The sequence below is a fragment of the Tripterygium wilfordii genome, chromosome 19, assembly GCF_013401445.1.
Source record: "Tripterygium wilfordii isolate XIE 37 chromosome 19, ASM1340144v1, whole genome shotgun sequence".
Lineage (NCBI taxonomy): Eukaryota > Viridiplantae > Streptophyta > Magnoliopsida > Celastrales > Celastraceae > Tripterygium > Tripterygium wilfordii.
The window spans coordinates 4369308-4389917 of NC_052250.1; the positions used below are offsets into that span (position 1 = coordinate 4369308).

General features: G+C 38.9%; 1 protein-coding gene and 1 pseudogene across 2 annotated transcripts; both read right to left on the reverse strand.

Moving 5' to 3' along the window:
• Nucleotides 1-3098: 3098 nt before the first annotated feature.
• Nucleotides 3099-3198, reverse strand: LOC119986343 (annotated as a pseudogene).
• Nucleotides 3199-13606: 10408 nt separating this feature from the next.
• On the reverse strand, nt 13607-17068 carry LOC119985766 (trifunctional UDP-glucose 4,6-dehydratase/UDP-4-keto-6-deoxy-D-glucose 3,5-epimerase/UDP-4-keto-L-rhamnose-reductase RHM1-like). 2 transcript variants are annotated; one of them, XM_038830144.1, is made up of 3 exons: nt 16902-17068; nt 14542-16123; nt 13607-14448 (listed from the first exon to the last, which is right to left on the reverse strand). In XM_038830144.1, the coding sequence occupies exons 2-3, from the start codon at nt 16105-16107 to the stop codon at nt 14005-14007; spliced, it is 2010 nt and encodes a 669-aa protein (XP_038686072.1). In that variant the 5' UTR covers nt 16108-16123; nt 16902-17068; the 3' UTR covers nt 13607-14004. The 2 variants fall into 2 exon arrangements, with proteins under 2 accessions (XP_038686072.1, XP_038686073.1); XM_038830145.1 differs by lacking the exon at nt 16902-17068 and adding an exon at nt 16835-16840.
• Between the last annotated feature and the right edge of the window lie 3542 nt (nt 17069-20610).

The window sequence follows — 20610 nt, forward strand, 5'->3', positions numbered from 1 at the left end:
TCTTCCTGGCACCAATGCTGTTGCAAAGAAGCCTGCGGAGGACAATATTGATATTATTGCTGAGGTTCATCACAGGCTTACTGAAGGTTGGAAAAAGTACAAATCCCAAGCTGACAAAAGACACAAGTTTTGGTCCTTCAATGTAGGCGACGATGTTATGGTTTTCTTGCGCAAGGAGCGGTTTCCAGCTGGTAAACATGGCAAGCTGCGACAGTTGAAGATCCATCCCTACAAGATTTTGAAGAAGATTGGTGATAATGCTTATGTGGTTGATCTTCCTACAAACATGAATGTCTCTTCCACTTTCAATGTTGCTGACTTATCTCTTTATCATCCGGAGGAGTGATTGGACCTCTATTTTGAGGTTCTAATGTCCTTTAATTAGGATGTTCTAGCACTTAGTTAATGTATTTGATTGCATTTTAGCTTAATTTTACACTTACAAATGTTTCCCCTTGGTTTTGTAGGAATCGGACCTTGTTCGGGCAAGTTGGAGCACTTTTTGGGCACTTTTTGCTGTGAGGTGTCGGGACACTTCCCAAGGTGTCCGGACGCTTTCTTCACAAATTGAGGCAGAGGCTTCAAAGTTGATGGATGTCCGGACACCTACGGCGAATCTGTAATTTTCTGCACCAAAATTTCAAGGGCACTTAGGGTAAATCATGTATGTAACCAATGGGAAACGATTTTATAAGGGTAGTTAGGTATTTTCTATTGTAAAAAGAGAAGAAAACCCTAAAATTGGGTCTTCCTTCACATAATTCATCTCCTCCAACTTCTTGCCTCCATTGTTTTTCTCTCTCTTTCTCTCTCTAGGATTTTACTTAGTTCTTGTGATCTTGTTTGTAAACATTGGTTTTCATCTATAAAATTGATGTTTATTCTCATTATAATGAGTGGCTAAGTTCTCTTTCTAGTTTCTAGTCCCGAACGGTGGGTGCAAGGTTTCGATTACTCAAGGTATGCTCAAAGAATCGTAGCTTCGATTTCTCTCTTTTAATTTCGTGATAGTTGTGTGATTGGATCTATGGGAATGACATATTTGATTGTATTCTTGGATTGTATAGTCTAGGGATTGCATCTAATGTGTTCGATTGAGAATTGTTAAACCCATTGCATGATTTCCTTAATTAATTGAGTTTTTCATTGCATAGCTATTAATTATGTGTATTGATGATGGGGTTTTGGGTTAATTTAGGAATGTGCATGGGAGAGTTATGGTTAATTGATCTTTGAGTGTTAAACTAGGGTGTTAGCCAAGCCGAGCCCCAAGGGGGAACATTAATCCATAATATTAGGTGTTTATCCCTTTGCGTTCATCGTAGATTAAGAGACCCGATGGCCTACATGCATGAATTGAAGTCTTATATCCCAATTCTCTTTGCATATGCATGATTGATAGTATCACACAATGCATTGTGTATGGTTGTGTGTGTTTGCAATGATACCTTGAGTATGAGAACCGAGTAGCCACCGGGACGGACTAGAGACTAGGTTTTTTTAATTAATTGTTTTAAATCCACTTTGTGCTCACTTTGATTACAAAATCGCTTATGCTACCGAGTCATTCGGCCCATTTCTTTTACTTGTTTTTATTTGATATTCATTGTGTTTATTAGTGTTAGCTAGTCATTTGCATATCATTCACTTCAAATTTGCATTGCTTCCTCGTGGATCGATACCGGACTCACCGGTTTATTACTTGACGATACCCTACACTTGGGGTAAGTACACACACACACTTTGGTGTCGGTCAAGTTTTTGGCGCCGTTGCCGGGGAAGCGGATGTCAAAGAAGGAGCTGGGTGGCTTGTAGACGCTAGCTTTATGCTATTAAACACCATCAAATAAGGAAGGAGCACGGTCACGCTTCAAGGGTAACTTCGTTCCTCCCTTTTACTTGCTTTCTAGTGTAGTTGATTTAGTGTAGTTGCTGGAAAGAGAAAAAAAAAAATTTGTGAGGAGAACTTGGCGGATGGGGCTAACTTAGATTCCTGTGGGCGATGGATGCCACCTTGTTTGCTGCTTGGTAGTGATACGTTGTTTGAGAGAGCTTTGCGCATTTTTCTTTCTATCACTACTTGCTACATCTTGGTGTGTTATTGTTCCTACGGTTGATCGTTGTTCTATTCCTATCTTTGCTCTTGTTCTTGGTTGTTCATTAATTGAAAAAAAATATATATATATATAAAAAAAAAATCTTGTGTTGCTTGACGTGGTTGATTGCTACTTTCGTGTGCTACTTGCTATTGTTCCTTGCCATCATGTCTCATCTTAGAGATAGTGTTAGTGGGCATGGGTCTAATAGAGATGGGAGAGGTGGTGACATAAATGCGAGTGATGCAGGGAGTGTACGTGGGGGTGATATCAATCTCGATGTATTGCGTCGTCTTTTGCAACGTGTGAACATTGATGAATTGATGAATCCGGCACAAGGGCAAGATGCCCAAAATGTGCCAAATGCCCAAAATGTGCCAAATGCCCAAAATTTACCAAATGTTCAAGTTGAGCATGCTTTGCAAAATGCACCTCAACCACTTCAACAAGACGACACGGCACAAATCGCCCCACAAAATGTCTACCAACCTCCCAATATGCCTCCCGCATATCATATACCACCCCCATACAATTATGTGCATCCCATGTATTATCCAATGCCACAAGTGCCACAATATGCTCCCTTCGGACAAAATTTACATGCACCTCCTCCTGTGGAGTACATTCATGCCCAAGAGCATCGCACTTTGAGGGAGCTTACGCATCCCGCAAGGCAAACTCAACCTTCTTGCATCATCATGCCACCGAACCAACAAAATGTGAGCCTTAAACCATCCATGTTCCAAATGATTCCCAAATTCCATGGAATGGAATCGGAACGACCCTATTCACATGTGCGTGATTTTGAATCGGTGTGTACTACTTTTGGTGATGTTACATGCACACAAGAAATTTTGAGACTCAAACTTTTTCCATTCTCTTTGAAGGATCATGCAAAACAATGGTTTGAGAACTTGCGCCCCCAATCCATTGCGACTTGGGCGGCAATGCAAGAAGAATTTCTCAACAAATATTTTCCTTCCCACCGTACCATTTCTTATCAAACACAAATCATGAATTTTCATTGCAAAGAACATGAAACCTTCTTCCAAGCTTGGGAGAGGTTTAAAGATTTGTTGTTTATGTGCCCTCACCATGGATTTCAAAAATTTCAAATTGTGAATTTTTTCCACAAATCTTTGACTCCATCTTTGAAGAAATTGGTCTCCACCATGACTCAAGGTGATTTTTTGAATAGGGATGCCAATGAAGCATTCACTTTCTTTGATGGGTTGGCGGAGGAATCTCGATCTTGGGAAGCTCCTCCACTAACCCGACATGATGTTGTGCCAAACTCTAGTGGCAAGTTTGTGTTGAATGAAAATGATGATGTGCATGCTAAACTTGCTTTGTTGTCCAAGAAATTGGAGTCCTTAGAGTCACAAAAGGCCCCTATAAATGCAGTTGGTGTTGATGAACAAGTTGCTTGTACTTTGTGTGAAAGTAGGGATCATAGGACGGATGAGTGTAATGCCTTACCGGCTTGTAAGGAAGTCCTATTTGGGCAAGGTTACAATGGGAACAATTCTCAGAACTTAAGGAAGCCCTACCCTACCAATCACCAAGGCAACAATTCGTACAATGAGAATTACCCTTGGAGGAATCATCCAAACTTTGGGTGGAGGAATGATGGGAATGTTCAATCCCAATCACTCCCCAATCCACCCCAACAACAATTGCCTCCTCCAAGTGTTGCACAACCACCTCCACAACCTTACATTCCACCTCCTAAGAGGTCTCTTGAAGACACTCTTAACATTTTCATGCAAGCTCAAATAGGGGAGAATCAAAAGGCCACCAAATTCCAAGAACAGACCAATAGGGCCATTGAGGATATTAAGAGTCAAATCACTAAGGTCACCCAGACTCTCACCACATATGAGAAGGGTAAATTCCCAGCTCAACCATACCCCAATCCATCCAAACAAGCCAATTTGCTAGAATCTACTAGTGGGGGGGTGAGTGGACATGAACAAGCCCAATCCATCCTCACTTTGAGGAATGGACGCATTGTGGATAGACCCATACCAAATGAGAATGTTGATCAAAGTGATGATGTGCAGAATTTTGGTGATAGAGTGGGGAAAAAGGACAAAGGAAATAGTGGAAAGGAAGAGAGTTTGGAGAAATTTGTGCAGGAAAATGATTCACTAGGTGCAAGTGTTCGGACACCTATTTTGGATTGTCCGGACACTTCATCCAGAAATTCAGAAAAATGTGAGAAAATACCAAGAGGAGAAGAGGAGAGTGAGGGGCAATCACATAGGACAAGGGTAGACACATCTAAGGAAAGAGAGTGTATCCCAAGGCCACCATTTCCTCACCGCTTAGGGAAGAAAACCAATGAGGCTCTACACAAAGAGATGTTTGAACTTTTCAAACAAGTGAAAGTGAACATACCTCTTTTAGATGCCATCAAACAAGTTCCCTCGTACGCAAAGTTCCTCAAGGATTTGTGTACCGTGAAACGCAAATTGAATGTGAAGGAGAAGGCTTTTCTTACGGAGCAAGCAAGCTCCATCTTACAAGCCACCACTCCACCTAAATATAAGGATCCCGGTTGCCCTACCATTCCAATAGTCATAGGGAACCATAGGATTGAACAAGCATTGTTGGATTTAGGTGCTAGTGTTAATCTCCTTCCATACTCGGTCTATCAACAATTGGGGTTAGGTGAGCTTAAGCCTACAAGAATTACCTTGCAACTAGCCGATAGATCCGTCAAGATTCCTAGAGGAATAGTTGAAGATGTGCTAGTTCAAGTGGATGAATTCTATTTCCCGGTTGACTTTGTGGTTTTAGATACTCAACCCCTCCCTAGCTTTAGCAAACCAATCTCAGTCCTTCTAGGTAGACCCTTCCTAGCAACTTCAAATGCTTTGATCAATTGTAGGAATGGTGTCATGGTGCTATCTTTTGGGAATATGACAGCGGAGATGAACATCTTTAATGTGTCTAAGCAAATGGGAGAGTTTGAAGACATTAGGGAAGTAGATTGGATCCATTCATATGTTGAGGAGAACTTAGAGAAAACTCTTGCTAGGGATTCGGTGGAATGTGTGCTAGCTTCGAGTGAAAAAGGTAGTCAATTTTTAGTTGAGGAAGAGGAAATTAATGAGATTTTGGAGTCTTTAGCTATCCATAGCATAGGACGATTCAACCCACCCATTGAGGAATTAGAACCTTCCAAGACTAAGCTTGAATCATCTTTAGAGCAGCCACTAACACCGGAAAGGAAACCCTTACCAAGTGAGCTGAAATATGTGTTTTTGGGAGAAAATGAGTCATACCCTGTTGTGATATCTTCCCTACTTACTTCTTCCCAAGAAGAGAAACTTGTCCAAGTGTTGCAAAGGTATAGAAGGGCAATAGGTTGGACAATTGCTGATTTGAAGGGTATTAGTCCTTTGGTTTGTACTCATAGGATTTACATGGAAGAGGAAGCTAAGCCCATTAGACAAATGCAAAGACGTTTAAATCCGAACATGAAGGAGGTAGTTAGGGGGGAGGTGCTAAAATTGCTTGACGCGGGGATAGTTTATCCCATAGCGGATTCCAAATGGGTATCTCCTACCCAAGTGGTCCCCAAAAAGTCCGGAGTTACGGTAGTTAAGAATGACAAGAACGAATTAGTGCCCACTCGAATTCAAACCGGGTGGCGTATGTGTATTGACTACCGTAGACTCAATATGGTTACTAGAAAGGACCATTTCCCCTTACCCTTCCTTGACCAAGTCCTTGAGAGAGTAGCGGGTCGAGCCTATTATTGCTTCCTTGATGGGTATTCTGGATATAATCAAATAGAGATTGCCTTAGAAGACCAAGACAAGACCACATTCACATGTCCATTCGGAACTTTTGCTTATAGACGCATGCCTTTTGGGTTATGCAATGCTCCGGCTACCTTTCAAAGGTGCATGATGAGTATCTTTAGTGACATGGTTGAGAAGATTGTGGAGGTCTTTATGGACGATTTCTCGGTTTACGGAGATACCTATGACCAATGCCTTGCTAATTTGGCATGTGTGTTAAAAAGATGTGAGGAGAGCCAATTGGTTCTCAATTGGGAAAAGTGTCATTTCATGGTGATGCATGGAATTGTATTGGGACACATTGTGTCATCCAAAGGGATAGAGGTTGACAAGGCAAAAATTGAATTAATTCAAAAGTTACCTCCCCCTACATGTGTTAAAGATGTGAGATCTTTTTTGGGTCATGCGGGTTTCTATAGAAGGTTCATTAATTCTTTTAGTTCCATTGCCAAACCTTTAAGTAACTTGCTTGCTCAAGATGTCTCTTTTGAATGGACACCACAATGTCAACAAGCCTTTGATGATTTGAAAGGTGCCCTAACCACCGCACCCATTATGCAAACTCCCGATTGGAGTATGCCCTTTGAACTCATGTGTGATGCAAGTGATGTGGCGGTTGGGGCGGTCCTAGGACAAAGAAGAGAAAAGAATGCTCATGTTATATACTATGCTAGTAAGACTTTGAATGATGCTCAAGTGAATTATACCACCACCGAAAAGGAATTACTAGCTATAGTCTTTGCTTTGGACAAGTTTAGGTCCTATTTGGTTGGCTCGAAAATCATCATCTTTACCGACCATGCAGCTTTGAAGTATCTACTTTCAAAAGCTGATGCCAAGCCTAGGTTGTTAAGATGGATTCTCTTACTTCAAGAATTTGACCTTGAAATTAAAGATAAGAAAGGAGTGGAGAATGTAGTAGCCGACCATCTCTCTCGACTTCCCGGACAAAATTTGATTTCACATGGCCTACCCATCAATGAGCATTTCCCGGATGAACAACTCCTCCTCACTAATGCCATCTCTTCTAAATTGACTCCATGGTATGCGGACATTGCCAACTTTTTGGTGACCGGAAACATGCCATCTCATTGGAGTACGATTGATAGATCCAAATTTCTTCGCAATGTGTGAAACTTCTTTTGGGATGACCCATATTTGTTCAAGTATTGTTCTGATCAAGTGATTAGGAGGTGCATTCCCGATAATGAATTTGAAAGTGTCATGGCCTTTTGCCATAAATATGCTTGTGGAGGCCATTTTTCCTCCAAAAAGACCGCAGCCAAAATTCTTCAAAGTGGCTTATATTGGCCTTCTTTGCACAAAGATGTCCATGCTTATTGCCTATCTTGTGACAATTGCCAAAGGCTAGGTAATTTAGGAAAACGTGAGATGATGCCCCTCCAACCTATTAACATTTTGGAAATTTTCGATTGTTGGGCCATTGACTTCATGGGACCCTTCCCTAATTCATTTGGTTATTTGTATATCTTGGTTGGTGTGGATTATGTGTCCAAGTGGGTAGAAGCCATCCCTTCTCGAACAAATGATCACCAAGTTGTGATAAAATTTTTAAAAGAAAACATTTTCTCAAGATTTGGGATGCCTCGAGCCATCATAAGTGATGGTGGGTCTCACTTTTGCAATGCCCCGGTTAGAACTTTGATGAAACGATATGGCATTTTGCACAAATTTGACACCCCATATCATCCACAAACAAGTGACCAAGCGGAATTGGCAAATAGGGAGATTAAACGTATTCTTGAAAAAACGGTTGGTCCCAATAGAAAAGATTGGTCTTCAAAATTGATTGATGCTTTGTGGGCTTACCGTACTGCGTATAAGACTGCCCTTGGAATGTCTCCTTATAGACTTGTCTATGGCAAGGCTTGCCACTTGCCGGTGGAATTGGAGCACAAGGCCTATTGGGCCATTCGCACTTTGAATGACTCCACCGATCAAGTTGGGGGGCATCGCAAACTCCAAATCCAAGAGATTGAGGAGTTGAGGAATGATGCTTTTGAAAATGCTAAAATTGCTAAGCTTAAAATGAAAAGATACCATGACAAGCACATTGTGAGGAAAGTTTTTCATGAGGGACAAAAGGTTCTTTTATACAACTCCCGGTTACACTTGTTTCCCAGGAAGTTACGTACCAAATGGACCGGACCTTTTATTATCCGTAAGGTTTCCCCATATGGCAGCATTGACATTGATGATCCTAGGAGTGGAAAAACTTTTAAGGTTAATGGCCAACGTTTGAAACCATACTTAGAAAATTTTAATGAATTGGCCGAAGAATGGGACCTTGTGGATCCCACTCCTTCCTAGTGTGCGTGAAAATAGCTCTCTTTTAAATATGTAGTGTTAGATTATTTTTTTATTCATTCTTGGTGTGTTTTTGTATGTTCACAATGCATTTCACAATTTGTTCTTGCCTTGTTTTCCATTCTTGACATTGGGGACAATGTCTCATTTAAGTTGGGGGGTGAGGGAATTGTGAATCCATTGTGAAACTTGCTTTATTTTGGTGTGCTTTTGTGAATATCATAAATTTGAAAAAAAAAAAAAAAAAAGTCTTGTTGTGTCATGCTTGGATAGTGTGGTTGGTATTAACTTTTTCAGGACATGCTTCGTTTCTCATGATTCCAACCACTTTTGAAGAGTATGGTATGACTTCCTACCCTTTATCTTATTGTGTTGCGCTTTGTTGTTCATACATGCTAGATGGACTTTAGGAGGGGAAGGGTAGAGGCCTTTGGAATTCACTACCAATTTGAATGTTAATTTCTTATTCTTGTTCAAACGTGCAAGTGTAGAGTAGGTTTCTTGATTTCTTTTGTAAAGTTGATACATGCAATTGAGTGGAATAATTGTAATCAATCTTTCTTGGGATGATTGAGACCTAGTTTGATATAAACTTGTGTAGTTAAGCAGACATCTTGGCATTGAAGCATTTGTAGGACTGCGTTTTTGGATCCTTTTGTCTGAAAAATTACCTTTTTACCCTTCTCATTCCTTTGAGCCATTCTTCGTTGATACACATTGGGTTTCGGGTGATGTTTTTCATTGATATTCATTTGACATCTTATGAGCGTGTTCTTCAGTAGCTTTGCATCCATTACATTTGATTACTGAGAAGTGTGATTTTTGTATTTTGCCGCTTGCCTGTGAACTTAGGATTGAATGATTCATTAGGTTGAGAGATTTGAGCCTAGCCTATTCATTTGTGAGTGATTATAAGCCTAAATTTCTTTAAGCCTTTTTAGTTTACTTACAAGCCTTGTGTGAACCACTTCCTTAAATATTTCCCACCTTTGGTTGCAAGGTTGAGTAGGAGCTTGAAAAATAAATCAGTAGTGATATTATCCCTCCTTATTACGAAAAAAATTATGAGGGTTGTTGTAAAAAAAAAAAAAAGAAAAAGAAAAAAAAAAGAAAAAGGTGTATGCAATAAAGTTAATCCTTTGTGTGTAAAGGATGAGAAGTGTTTGAAATTGTGGTACAATGGAAGGGGTGACAAAAATGAGAGTTTAGCTCACATGTTTAAACTTAACCTTGCAACTTGTTACCTAGATCCAAATTCTTCCTACCTTGTCCCATGACCACATTACAACCCATTTAACCTTTTGATGAATTTGATCCAAGGTAAGCAAGTAAGTTGGTGAATGCATTAATTGCTCTTGTAGGTGATTTCTTTCTCAAAACTATGCCCATCCAAATTATCTTTTATAAGCACATACATTTAATTCAATTGTGTAAGTCATTCACTTAGCACAATGCTTTCATGTTTTTGTGTACATTTGGGATTGGGAATTTATGAACACCAAAAGGGTCCATAACAAGGTTTTGCTTGTGTGAATATGTTGAGTTGTCTAGTTTGATTGCACATATATTTTTCATAGTATAAAATGTTCTTGGTCATTTTTAAGGGGATTGAGATTGATTTTCCAAAGATTTTGCATGTTTTTGACCAAGCAGGGGAATTAGGGGATTAACTCTATTTCTTGCACGCGAGAATTTAAGAATCATTATGGTACTTTCAAAGTAATAGTGGATCCCTTGGCAAGTGTTTGTGGGTATCGCTCTGATAAGCCCTCACGAGACTACAACTCGTCCACTAGGGTGACCTAGGGGTTTAAAGGCTTGTTGCATGCGCTAAATGCAACCGTGATGCCTACGTCAGTGAGTTAGAATTTTATTTAGTAGATTTTAGTTTTAGGTAGTGGTTTCATTGCTAGGGACTAGCAACGTCTAAGTTGGGGGGTGTGATTGGACCTCTATTTTGAGGTTCTAATGTCCTTTAATTAGGATGTTCTAGCACTTAGTTAATGTATTTGATTGCATTTTAGCTTAATTTTACACTTACAAATGTTTCCCCTTGGTTTTGTAGGAATCGGACCTTGTTCGGGCAAGTTGGAGCACTTTTTGGGCACTTTTTGCTGTGAGGTGTCGGGACACTTCCCAAGGTGTCCGGACACCTGTCCGGACACCCGTCCGGACGCTTTCTTCACAAATTGAGGCAGAGGCTTCAAAGTTGATGGACGCATGAATTGTCCGGACACCCGTCCGGACACCTACGGCGAATCTGCAATTTTCTGCACCGAAATTTCAAGGGCACTTAGGGTAAATCATGTATGTAACCAATGGGAAACGATTTTATAAGGGTAGTTAGGTATTTTCTATTGTAAAAAGAGAAGAAAACCCTAAAATTGGGTCTTCCTTCACATAATTCATCTCCTCCAACTTCTTGCCTCCATTGTTTTTCTCTCTCTTTCTCTCTCTAGGATTTTACTTAGTTCTTGTGATCTTGTTTGTAAACATTGGTTTTCATCTATAAAATTGATGTTTATTCTCATTATAATGAGTGGCTAAGTTCTCTTTCTAGTTTCTAGTCCCGAACGGTGGGTGCAAGGTTTCGATTACTCAAGGTATGCTCAAAGAATCGTAGCTTCGATTTCTCTCTTTTAATTTCGTGATAGTTGTGTGATTGGATCTATGGGAATGACATATTTGATTGTATTCTTGGATTGTATAGTCTAGGGATTGCATCTAATGTGTTCGATTGAGAATTGTTAAACCCATTGCATGATTTCCTTAATTAATTGAGTTTTTCATTGCATAGCTATTAATTATGTGTATTGATGATGGGGTTTTGGGTTAATTTAGGAATGTGCATGGGAGAGTTATGGTTAATTGATCTTTGAGTGTGAAACTAGGGTGTTAGCCAAGCCGAGCCCCAAGGGGGAACATTAATCCATAATATTAGGTGTTTATCCCTTTACGTTCATCGTAGATTAAGAGACCCGATGGCCTACATGCATGAATTGAAGTCTTATATCCCAATTCTCTTTGCATATGCATGATTGATAGTATCACACAATGCATTGTGTATGGTTGTGTGTGTTTGCAATGATACCTTGAGTATGAGAACCGAGTAGCCACCGGGACGGACTAGAGACTAGGTTTTTTTAATTAATTGTTTTAAATCCACTTTGTGCTCACTTTGATTACAAAATCGCTTATGCTACCGAGTCATTCGGCCCATTTCTTTTACTTGCTTTTATTTGATATTCATTGTGTTTATTAGTGTTAGCTAGTCATTTGCATATCATTCACTTCAAATTTGCATTGCTTCCTCGTGGATCGATACCGGACTCACCGGTTTATTATTTGACGATACCCTACACTTGGGGTAAGTACACACACACATTTTGGTGTCGGTCAAGGAGCCTCTGTATCTGGGTTCTCAAGATCCTTCGGAGTTGGATTCTTCTTAAGCGGAGGGGAATGATGTGGACGTTGTTGTGAATGAGTTTCTGGACTGTTTGGAGCATCGAAAGGTCAAGAAACGAAGTTCGGTTTAGTGGTTTAACGGTAAATCTAAAAGTGATCGTAACTTTTGATCCGCTTGGAGTTATGGGTCCCATAATATCTTTTTAAGAATTGAATTGAAATTCAGCTTGGTCAACTTCGGTGGAACCTAGTTGAAGAGTCCTAATCAAGGATGGAAATCGACGTTTACCTTATTTATGGAGGTGTTTTAGTTTCTTTTGGTTTCCCTTATTTGTTTCCAAGTATTATTCGGTTTTCTAGACTTATTAGGGTTTCTTAGTCATATATATATATGTCATTAGAAGGGTTTTGTTGAGACAGTTATTACTTTGCCTTCAATAAGAATTTTGAGTTTCCTAAACTCTTTGAGTTTTTTTGACTTCCGGTCGCGTCACAGTTACCATTTAACTTTTAATATTTTTTATTATTTAATTTGATTTGTCGCGTTATAATTTAGTATTATAGTAGTGTACTTTTATATAATATGATTTATAACATTATTACTATAATTCCCTTCTTTTTTATAATATGTTAGTAAAATATATTCTACTACTTGTGTAATTAAATTTATTATTAATTTAATTACATACACTTTAAATCTATGACTCTATCAAGTATTCATGCCATATACCAACAAGAGATGGCTCATTTAGTAATCGACTGGGTTAGATATATGTGTGTCTAAGTTTCGATTCAAATGAGAAGCATATTTATCAACAGTATTTCAAAAAAAATGTATTCATGTCATATGGTATTTATAATGGGGTTAATACAACTATTGCCCACCGAAAGATGAAAGTGTTCCAATTTGGTCATTGATTGCCAAATTGTTCAAAACTAGTAACCAACACTTTAATTTGTGTCAATTAAGTCACCTGCGCATAATTGAGCAATTTGGATCAGTCAATCTACTGAGGTGACAGGTTGACTATTAAAATAATTTGATCCTACATGTCAATTTTTGCTTGTGTCAAAAAAGTTAAATCCACTATAGTAATCCAAAAAATTAAAACAACAAAAGCAATTGATTCCATTAATTGCACAATCTAAACACAAAAGCTACAGTAAAATTCAAAACAAATCGAGATAGAGCAGTAGCAGCACCACTGCTATTGCTCATCAAACGAAATGTCAAGCAGCCATCTTGATTATGAACACTATGAGTGGATCGTGTACCAAAGAAGGCTGCAAGAAGAGTATGGCATGTGCCTAGACCGGCTTTATACGTTCTTTTGCTCGCTATATATATGGTCCATTTAGGTTCACCAATCACCGGTTGACATGCACAACTTCACGGCAATAGCACTTGTGGCATTTGTGTTGAAGTTTTTTAGTGGTTATTTCAATAATCCCTATTTAGTAGGGAATTTGTTTGTTGCTTGATCTGTTCTATAGGAGTATCTCACAAGTTAGGAGTTTGTTAGACGTGGTATACTCTTTGTCGTTTTCAATTTATTTGTTTATATATAGGACTCTCGTGCTAACTATCTATAAGAAATTCTCATGAAAATCATATAATTATTGAATTTATCTTCAAGTTTTGACTGTTTGGCGTACTAGTACAACAGATTGATTGACCGAAATGAGAAATTTCTACCCATGTGACCAAATTAGCACAAATTAAAGTGTCGGTAGGAAAATTGGAACAATTTGACATTCAATAGCTAAATTGGAACCCTAGTCATCTTTCAGTGTGCCAATAATTGTATTAACCCATTTATAATGTTATCATGCACAACCACATTGCATACTCAATAAAAAAAGTTCCTATCCATCCTGCTACCATTGACTCCTCATACTAGGAATCCTCTCAGCAAATGGCCAAAGCTATGTTCAGAAAAAAAGTTTATCATGAGACATGAATAGATCTTCCACTACCAAATCAGAGGAGGGAATTAGCAAAGAATTTATGCAATAACACAATTCTTCAACTTTTTGAGCAAAATAATAAATAATAGAACAACAAACATTACCCTAATCAGTTACAGAGAATACACTTCTGCAAGCTTGCAGATAATGAAAATGTAGAAAAGCTTTCAAGAGTCACCTGGCGAAGATGCCACCTAAAATACTTCTTCCATAAAGAACAAGAAAAAACCTAATTAAAGAAGCATAACTAAGGCACTTATCCTCAACAAATTTCTATTCCAATGGTAATACTGTGGAATGAAGCTAACAATGAATCCCAGGTGAGCAATATAGAACTATGCGAGAAGTAACATGCAATCCAAAAGACATTCAACTACATATGCTTACCCTGCTTAGGTCCTTTTATTCGGTTCAAAGACATACTTAATCAGTGATTCCTTGATAGACAGCAACTCAGGGAACTCTGTCTTCAACTTTGTAGCATCCATCTCATTATTGCTTCGAGGGGCAACTATGACTTTGGCTTGCTCCTCCAATGTGAAGTTCGCCCATTTGAAGTTGGAGTCGATGTAACTCTTGTACATCTCCAGAATTTCATTGTGGCTAACAACCCCAGGGTTCGTGAAGTTCCATATACCCTTCAAGTTCCGCTTTGCCATCTCAATAGAAATAGGTAAAAGTTCATCCAAGATGGTCATGCTGTTGGGGATATTGACAACTTTATTGTAACGAGATATCTTGGTGATGAAATTGCGAGGGTTGTTTAAGTCGGATGATATTGGCATTCGGACTCTAAGGGTGCAGACATTATCATATTCTTTCAAGAGCTCTTCAACCTGTTGCATCACAAAAGGACATGTTTTAGAAACAAGAATTCAAGAACTAGATGAAAATTTGACATATAATCTGATGTTCCAAGTAAAATGTACCATGGCTTTGGTTTTGGAATAGAAGGAGCCAGTGAAATTTGGTTTGTCTTCTTCTTTGAACCCAAAGCCCGAACCTTCAGGATGAGCAGCATTGTACTCGAAAATACATCCGGTGGCATAGTTTATCATCAAGAGTCCATGCTCTCTGCAAACATCTGCTAACGTTAATGTTCCAGCAACATTGGTGCGAATAGTTTCTGTCTTATGGGATTCACACCAGTCAACATTGGGTCTCCCAGTCACACCAGCAGCATTGAATATATGGGTGGGCTTAACATTCTGAATATCTGCTATTAGTGATGAGCGATCCTCCAGACGGCCCCTTCCATACTCGTATGGAATACTCTGTTTCTCACATAACTTGCCAAGTAGCCCCCCAATCCAGCCAGTCCTGCCATAGATTAAGAACTTATAGGGTGGTTTTTGAGGAGAGCCACTGCTCCTGGTTACTGGAACCACCATTCTGGACTGGGTAGAATTACTTAATACGTAAGTTGATGATTTGTTTTCTTCAGATCCATCAAAGTGCCTCCCACCAGGCATCATTAACATTCTTGGGTGAGGGAGCAGTGCCCCAGAGACATCACCCCACCAATCAGGATTCTGAGTATACCATTCCATGGTCTTCCTCAACCCCTCTTCCCATGCAGTTCGCTCAGACCAGCCCAAAATCTTTAGCTTCTCATCATCCAGAAAGTACCTCTGATCATTAAAAGGCCTGTTCTCCACGAACTTGATATTTGTCTCTGGATCCATCCCGAAAATTTTGCATATATCTTTGGCCACATCAATTACTCTTCTTTCCCTCTTTGTCCCAATATTGTAAACATGGCCAACCTCTCCCTTGTGAAGTATAACTTCAAAAGCCTCGGCAACATCCTCACAGTACAAATAGCTCCTCACATTGGATCCATCTCCATGAATTGGAAGAACTTTTCCTCTCATTGCCAGTAGGATAAACTTGGGAATCAATTTTTCAGGAAATTGATTGGGCCCATAAACATTGTTTCCACGTGTTGTTATGACAGGTAAACCATATGACCTACCATAAGCCATAACAAGCATTTCAGCTCCAGCTTTGGTTGCAGAGTATGGGTTTGTTGGGAGAAGTTGAGAAGCCTCATGGTTTCCCACAACAGCATCCTCATCTGTTTCCCCATAGACCTCATCTGTACTTACATGGATGAACCTCCTGATCTGGCCAGTGACCTTGCAGGCCTCAAGAAGGACATGGGTCCCGTAGATATTATTCTTGGTAAACTCAAAGCTATTACCAAAGGAGTTGTCAACATGGGTCTGGGCAGCAAAGTGCATTATTGTGTCAATGGACTCTGCGATGAGAAGGTAGTTGACAAGATCAGCACTACCAATATCGCCCTTAACAAACCTGAAGTTGGGGGATAATTTGGAGGGCAGTAGATTTTTCAGATTAGAACAGTAATCAAGCTTATCGAGCACAACAATTTTGTAGTCAGGGTAGTTACGGATGAGCCGATTACAAACATGGGATGCAATAAACCCAGCAGCACCAGTAATGAGGATGTTCTTTGGAGTATAAGTAGCCATTTTGTCCAAGCTATTTCTGCATATCCAAAATTACAGAAAACTAGATTTAAAACCATATCCACAATTACAGGAAACTAGATTTAGAACCACAAGGAAAACAATATATTTTGACAAAAAAACCAATGTAGATCACATTAAAGCAATAAAGTATGGATCACTACGTCAAACAATGTCACAGAACAAAGCAAGCAATAAAATAAGGAAGAGTAAATGTTGATCCTACTTCACACATTACCAAGGTAAATGAATAAATAACTGAAGAAATGAGTGCTACACATCCATTAGTACCAGATCAACTAACCTATAGGTTCATTTGGTTGCAGGGAAACCAAAGGAAGAGTAAATGTTGATCTCCCTTTTCCTCCCCTAATTGGGATCATAAATAGTAACAATCAGTTAAATCTGATACAGAGAGGTGAAGTTTCGATTCTGTATAGAATAATCCTCTTTGATTTCGGACCAAGAAAAAGAAAGCAGAAAACCAGTAATGCCCATATAAACAATCAGATGACAATTGATTTTCCAAATGAGAAATTGAATCCAGTAAGATCTATCATAATATAAAAAAATGAGATCTACAACAAACAGATCCAGCTATAGTACAAGCAACTGATACGCACTGAAATTCAAAATTCAAAATTCAAAAAAAAAGCACATTCATGAACAGATCCACAAAAAATGAGACACAATCACTTCATAAAACAACTTCAATAACGAAATCAACCACAAGTCTGATCCAGAATCAAATGAACATAATCGAGCATAACACAAGCAGCAACAGATTCGTGACTTACAAGCCTGATCCAGAGCAATAACAACCAAAAGATGCTTCAACTGACGATTAAACTTCGAATTCAGTAGTGGGAGAATGAAAGTAGAGAGAGAAAGACAGACAGAGACAGGAAATGGAGAAGAAAGAACAGAGAGAGAATCGAGAGCAAGCGGAGCAAGAAAGGAAGATAGGCGTCTCCAGCTATATATAGATGTGCCTCATCGTGTCCGGGAGACGGTTACGGAGGGCCAGTAAATGATACGAAATGACGGAAAGGCCCTCTGTAGTTTTCAGTAATCTATGGTGTTGCATTATTTGTGCCTTTTGGGTTGGTTAGGATTAGGTTTTATTTTTTATTTTTTATTAATTTTAATTTTGTGATTTACTATTTTGTAGTTGAAATTTTGGACGTCTCTCTTTTTCTTTTGACTTAGTTGACAACTTGCGATCTATTTTTTACATTTTCATTTTTCCAAATTTTAAAGTTAAAATTATTACAAAAGATTAATCACTAGTACAATTACGACAATAACTTTGCACGTAATGATAGATCCGCCAATTAAAGTGTATGTTCGAGTCCCACCCCTTGAATAAAAAAAATTTGAAAGGTCTCTTGATTTATTGTTCAATTAAAATCTAATTATATCTGATTTAATGTATTATATATCATTTAATTTTACACATAAATGCAGATACATATACCTATCATGATATGTACATATCTCATTTAATGAAATTTATATATTTGCTTGCTCTCTTCTGCGCTAGACAAGATATCAACTGCTTATGGCAGTTAGGGATATGAGTTTTGGGTTGTGGGTGGTGTGTGTTCAATGTGTCAACACTTCTTTGTCAATTCAAAGATTCTTGATATGGAATTCTTGCACCAAATATGATATTTTCATCAAACGAGTTGTGTGTAGCCTAAGAACACAAGAGTTGTTGGTTCAAGGTTGCATTTCGAAAAAAGCACATAGAATTTAATTAGTGCCAAGTGGAAAAGAATGAGATAGAAAACTAACACCGAAATAAAAGTATTCACATTGAAATTAAATGAAAAACAACACATTGCTGGAATGTATCAAGAATTTCGTTAATTGATAATACATCCTGGAATGTATTGAGGGTGAGCTTTACAAGTTAAAACAAAACATAGCTGTAGAGACTACAGCCACTGAGGAGATTCTCATCAATGCTCATCCTTTCTTACAAGTACCAGTCATCGCGTTTGGCTCTGAACGTTATGGCTTGACTCATTTTCCTGGTTCTTTTCCTGCGTCTCTTAAACCTTTCTACCCTCTCTATGGTCATAACCTCCCCTTTAGACATACTCACGCTTGGAACACCTATTTCAAGTCTTCTCTAATCCGTCTCTAGCCACTTGAGGATCCTCGCCATGGAGCTCGGCTTGGTCGTCTTTATCAAAAATTTGAGAATTCTTGAAAGAAACTGGGCTTCCATGACTTTATCCTGATCAGTGAGCAAAAAGTCTATGTGGACAAAGCTCTCCTATGTGTCGCTGCTCAATTTTGGGATATGGGTACCAAGTCCTTCCAATTCAAGTTTGGGTTCATGAGCCCAAACCTTCAAGATCGGTCCTTTATCCTTGGAATGCACTTGGATGGTCCAGAAGCTAACAATGCAATTGAGGTTCCGACAAAGGCTTCCTTCACTTATGCTAAGGTTAGGAACACGTCCGACTGGCCCAAAACTTATGCAGAAAATACAAGAACTATTTTTGATGAAGAACATACCCAATTTCTGATCTTTTGACTTAATAAATGTGTGTTCTAGGTAAGCTCTTTAAGGATTACTCAAGACTTTACCCGCCTTGCCTTGTGTTGGACTCATGGCCAAGTGTATTCCTTTGCTCCTATGGTTTTAGCTCTGGTCTACATGGCTATGAAAACTTTTATTCAATTTGGCTTCGAAAGTTGTTCAAGCCCTCTCTAGGTCATGCAACTCTGACAATGGGTGTACTTCATACCATTTCATCCAGAACGCAACAGTAGTGCCTCTAAACTTGACTACTTCGGTCTACAGTACAAAGGAGTAACCCTTCTAGACATGACTTCAAGAAATGATTTTCTTGTATCTATCAGTATTTCACCAGTAGGGACAACTTCTCTTGGTTTCCTTTCGATCATTGTCAAGCTTCTGACTGGCTCAACACATAACCTAGTGAAATTGACTTGGCTAAATATGTCACTAGAGTTCTACTATTATGGATTAATTTTTTATCTTCCAGTAATCTGCCCTATGTGGAGTTATACAATTACAAATGTGGAGTTGAATATTACAATGTTTCTCAACTGGCCTAATAGTTTGGACTTGTCCAAATAGTTCCCCTGTCTTCGTAGGGTATCTGAGAACAAATTCTTTACGGGCAAGATGGTATGGTCAGCTGACTTGCTATACGACATCTATTATGTGTCTGCTTCCATCTTGTCTTCTATAAGAATTTATCCCTTCACTGAATGCCACTAGGCAACTTCTAAATTCACCTTCTGGCGGACAGAATACATCCAATAATAATTTGTTCAGGATTGGGAAGAAGTTTTTGCTGCCATTTCTCCTGACCCTAGAGCGAATGGGTCTAACAACTCTGGTAAGTTCTTGAACCATGCTACTTTCTGTTCATCTGGTATAGACCTTGATTGTTTCTTTTCCTCTGTAGGATCCTCAAATGGCTCCTCCAAGGGAGATGACAGTCAGGATGTTGAGGTTTATTTTGCTATGTCTGCACACACTCCTACTACCATCCAAAATTTTGGGAAGACTACAACCACTAAGTCTTTTACCAAGAGGGTGGGAGTTGGCCATCGTCTAAGATCAGCCAAGAGAGCAATGCCTTCTAGTGGTCCACCCAAGGTGTAACTTACCATATTTCACAGTTTTTTTTATTTTTTTTTTAAAAAATTAATAGTGAAATTTCAGGTACTTAAAATAATATTCACCCATATATGCATTTTATTTTAATTAATTATATAATTTTCAGATCATATATATTGTTGATGTAAATTATTGACAATCGAATTGTTGAGGATGAGTGGGTAAATGTAAGACAAAACAGAGAGATTTTATGTGGTTCGGCTTTGAGCCTAGGTTCACGGTGCAGAATGATATGGTATTTTATTTACCACTTGTGATTACAGAATGAGTAAGAAATCAAAGTCTTCCCTTCTCCGCCCCCTTTCCTTGTCCTAATGAACTCCTTTTATGCTTTTCTTGAGTAGTTACCAGCAGTTGTGGCAGCTGGAGAAGTTCATTGGCAGTTTGGGGGAGTTTACGATAGTTTGCAGTAGTTTCAGCTGTTACCATTTAACGAGGAACTGCCTTATCTTCGGCTTCGTCCCTTAGTTATTGGTTCGGCCTCATTTGTATCGGCTTTGTATTGCCTTTTTAACACCAAGTCCTTTTTGAACTTTATGTTCTGGTCTGATTGTTGTTGGGCTTCGGGGCCCTAGCCTCTATTGGGCTTTTATGTTGTTGGGCTTCGTGGCCCTTTTGTATTTGTATTGGGTTGAATAGGACCCATAATTTGTTGAGGTTGATCTTGACCCCTACACTTTGCCCCCTATTTTTAAGTTTGATTTAAACTTAAAATATTTTGTTTGGGGTTACGTCTTCTTTAGAGCTCTTCGTCTCTTCACCTCTGTTTGCAATTTCGACTGTTGAAGTTTTTCTGCAATTGCAATTTCAGAATAATGAGAGTAATAGTGAAAATATCT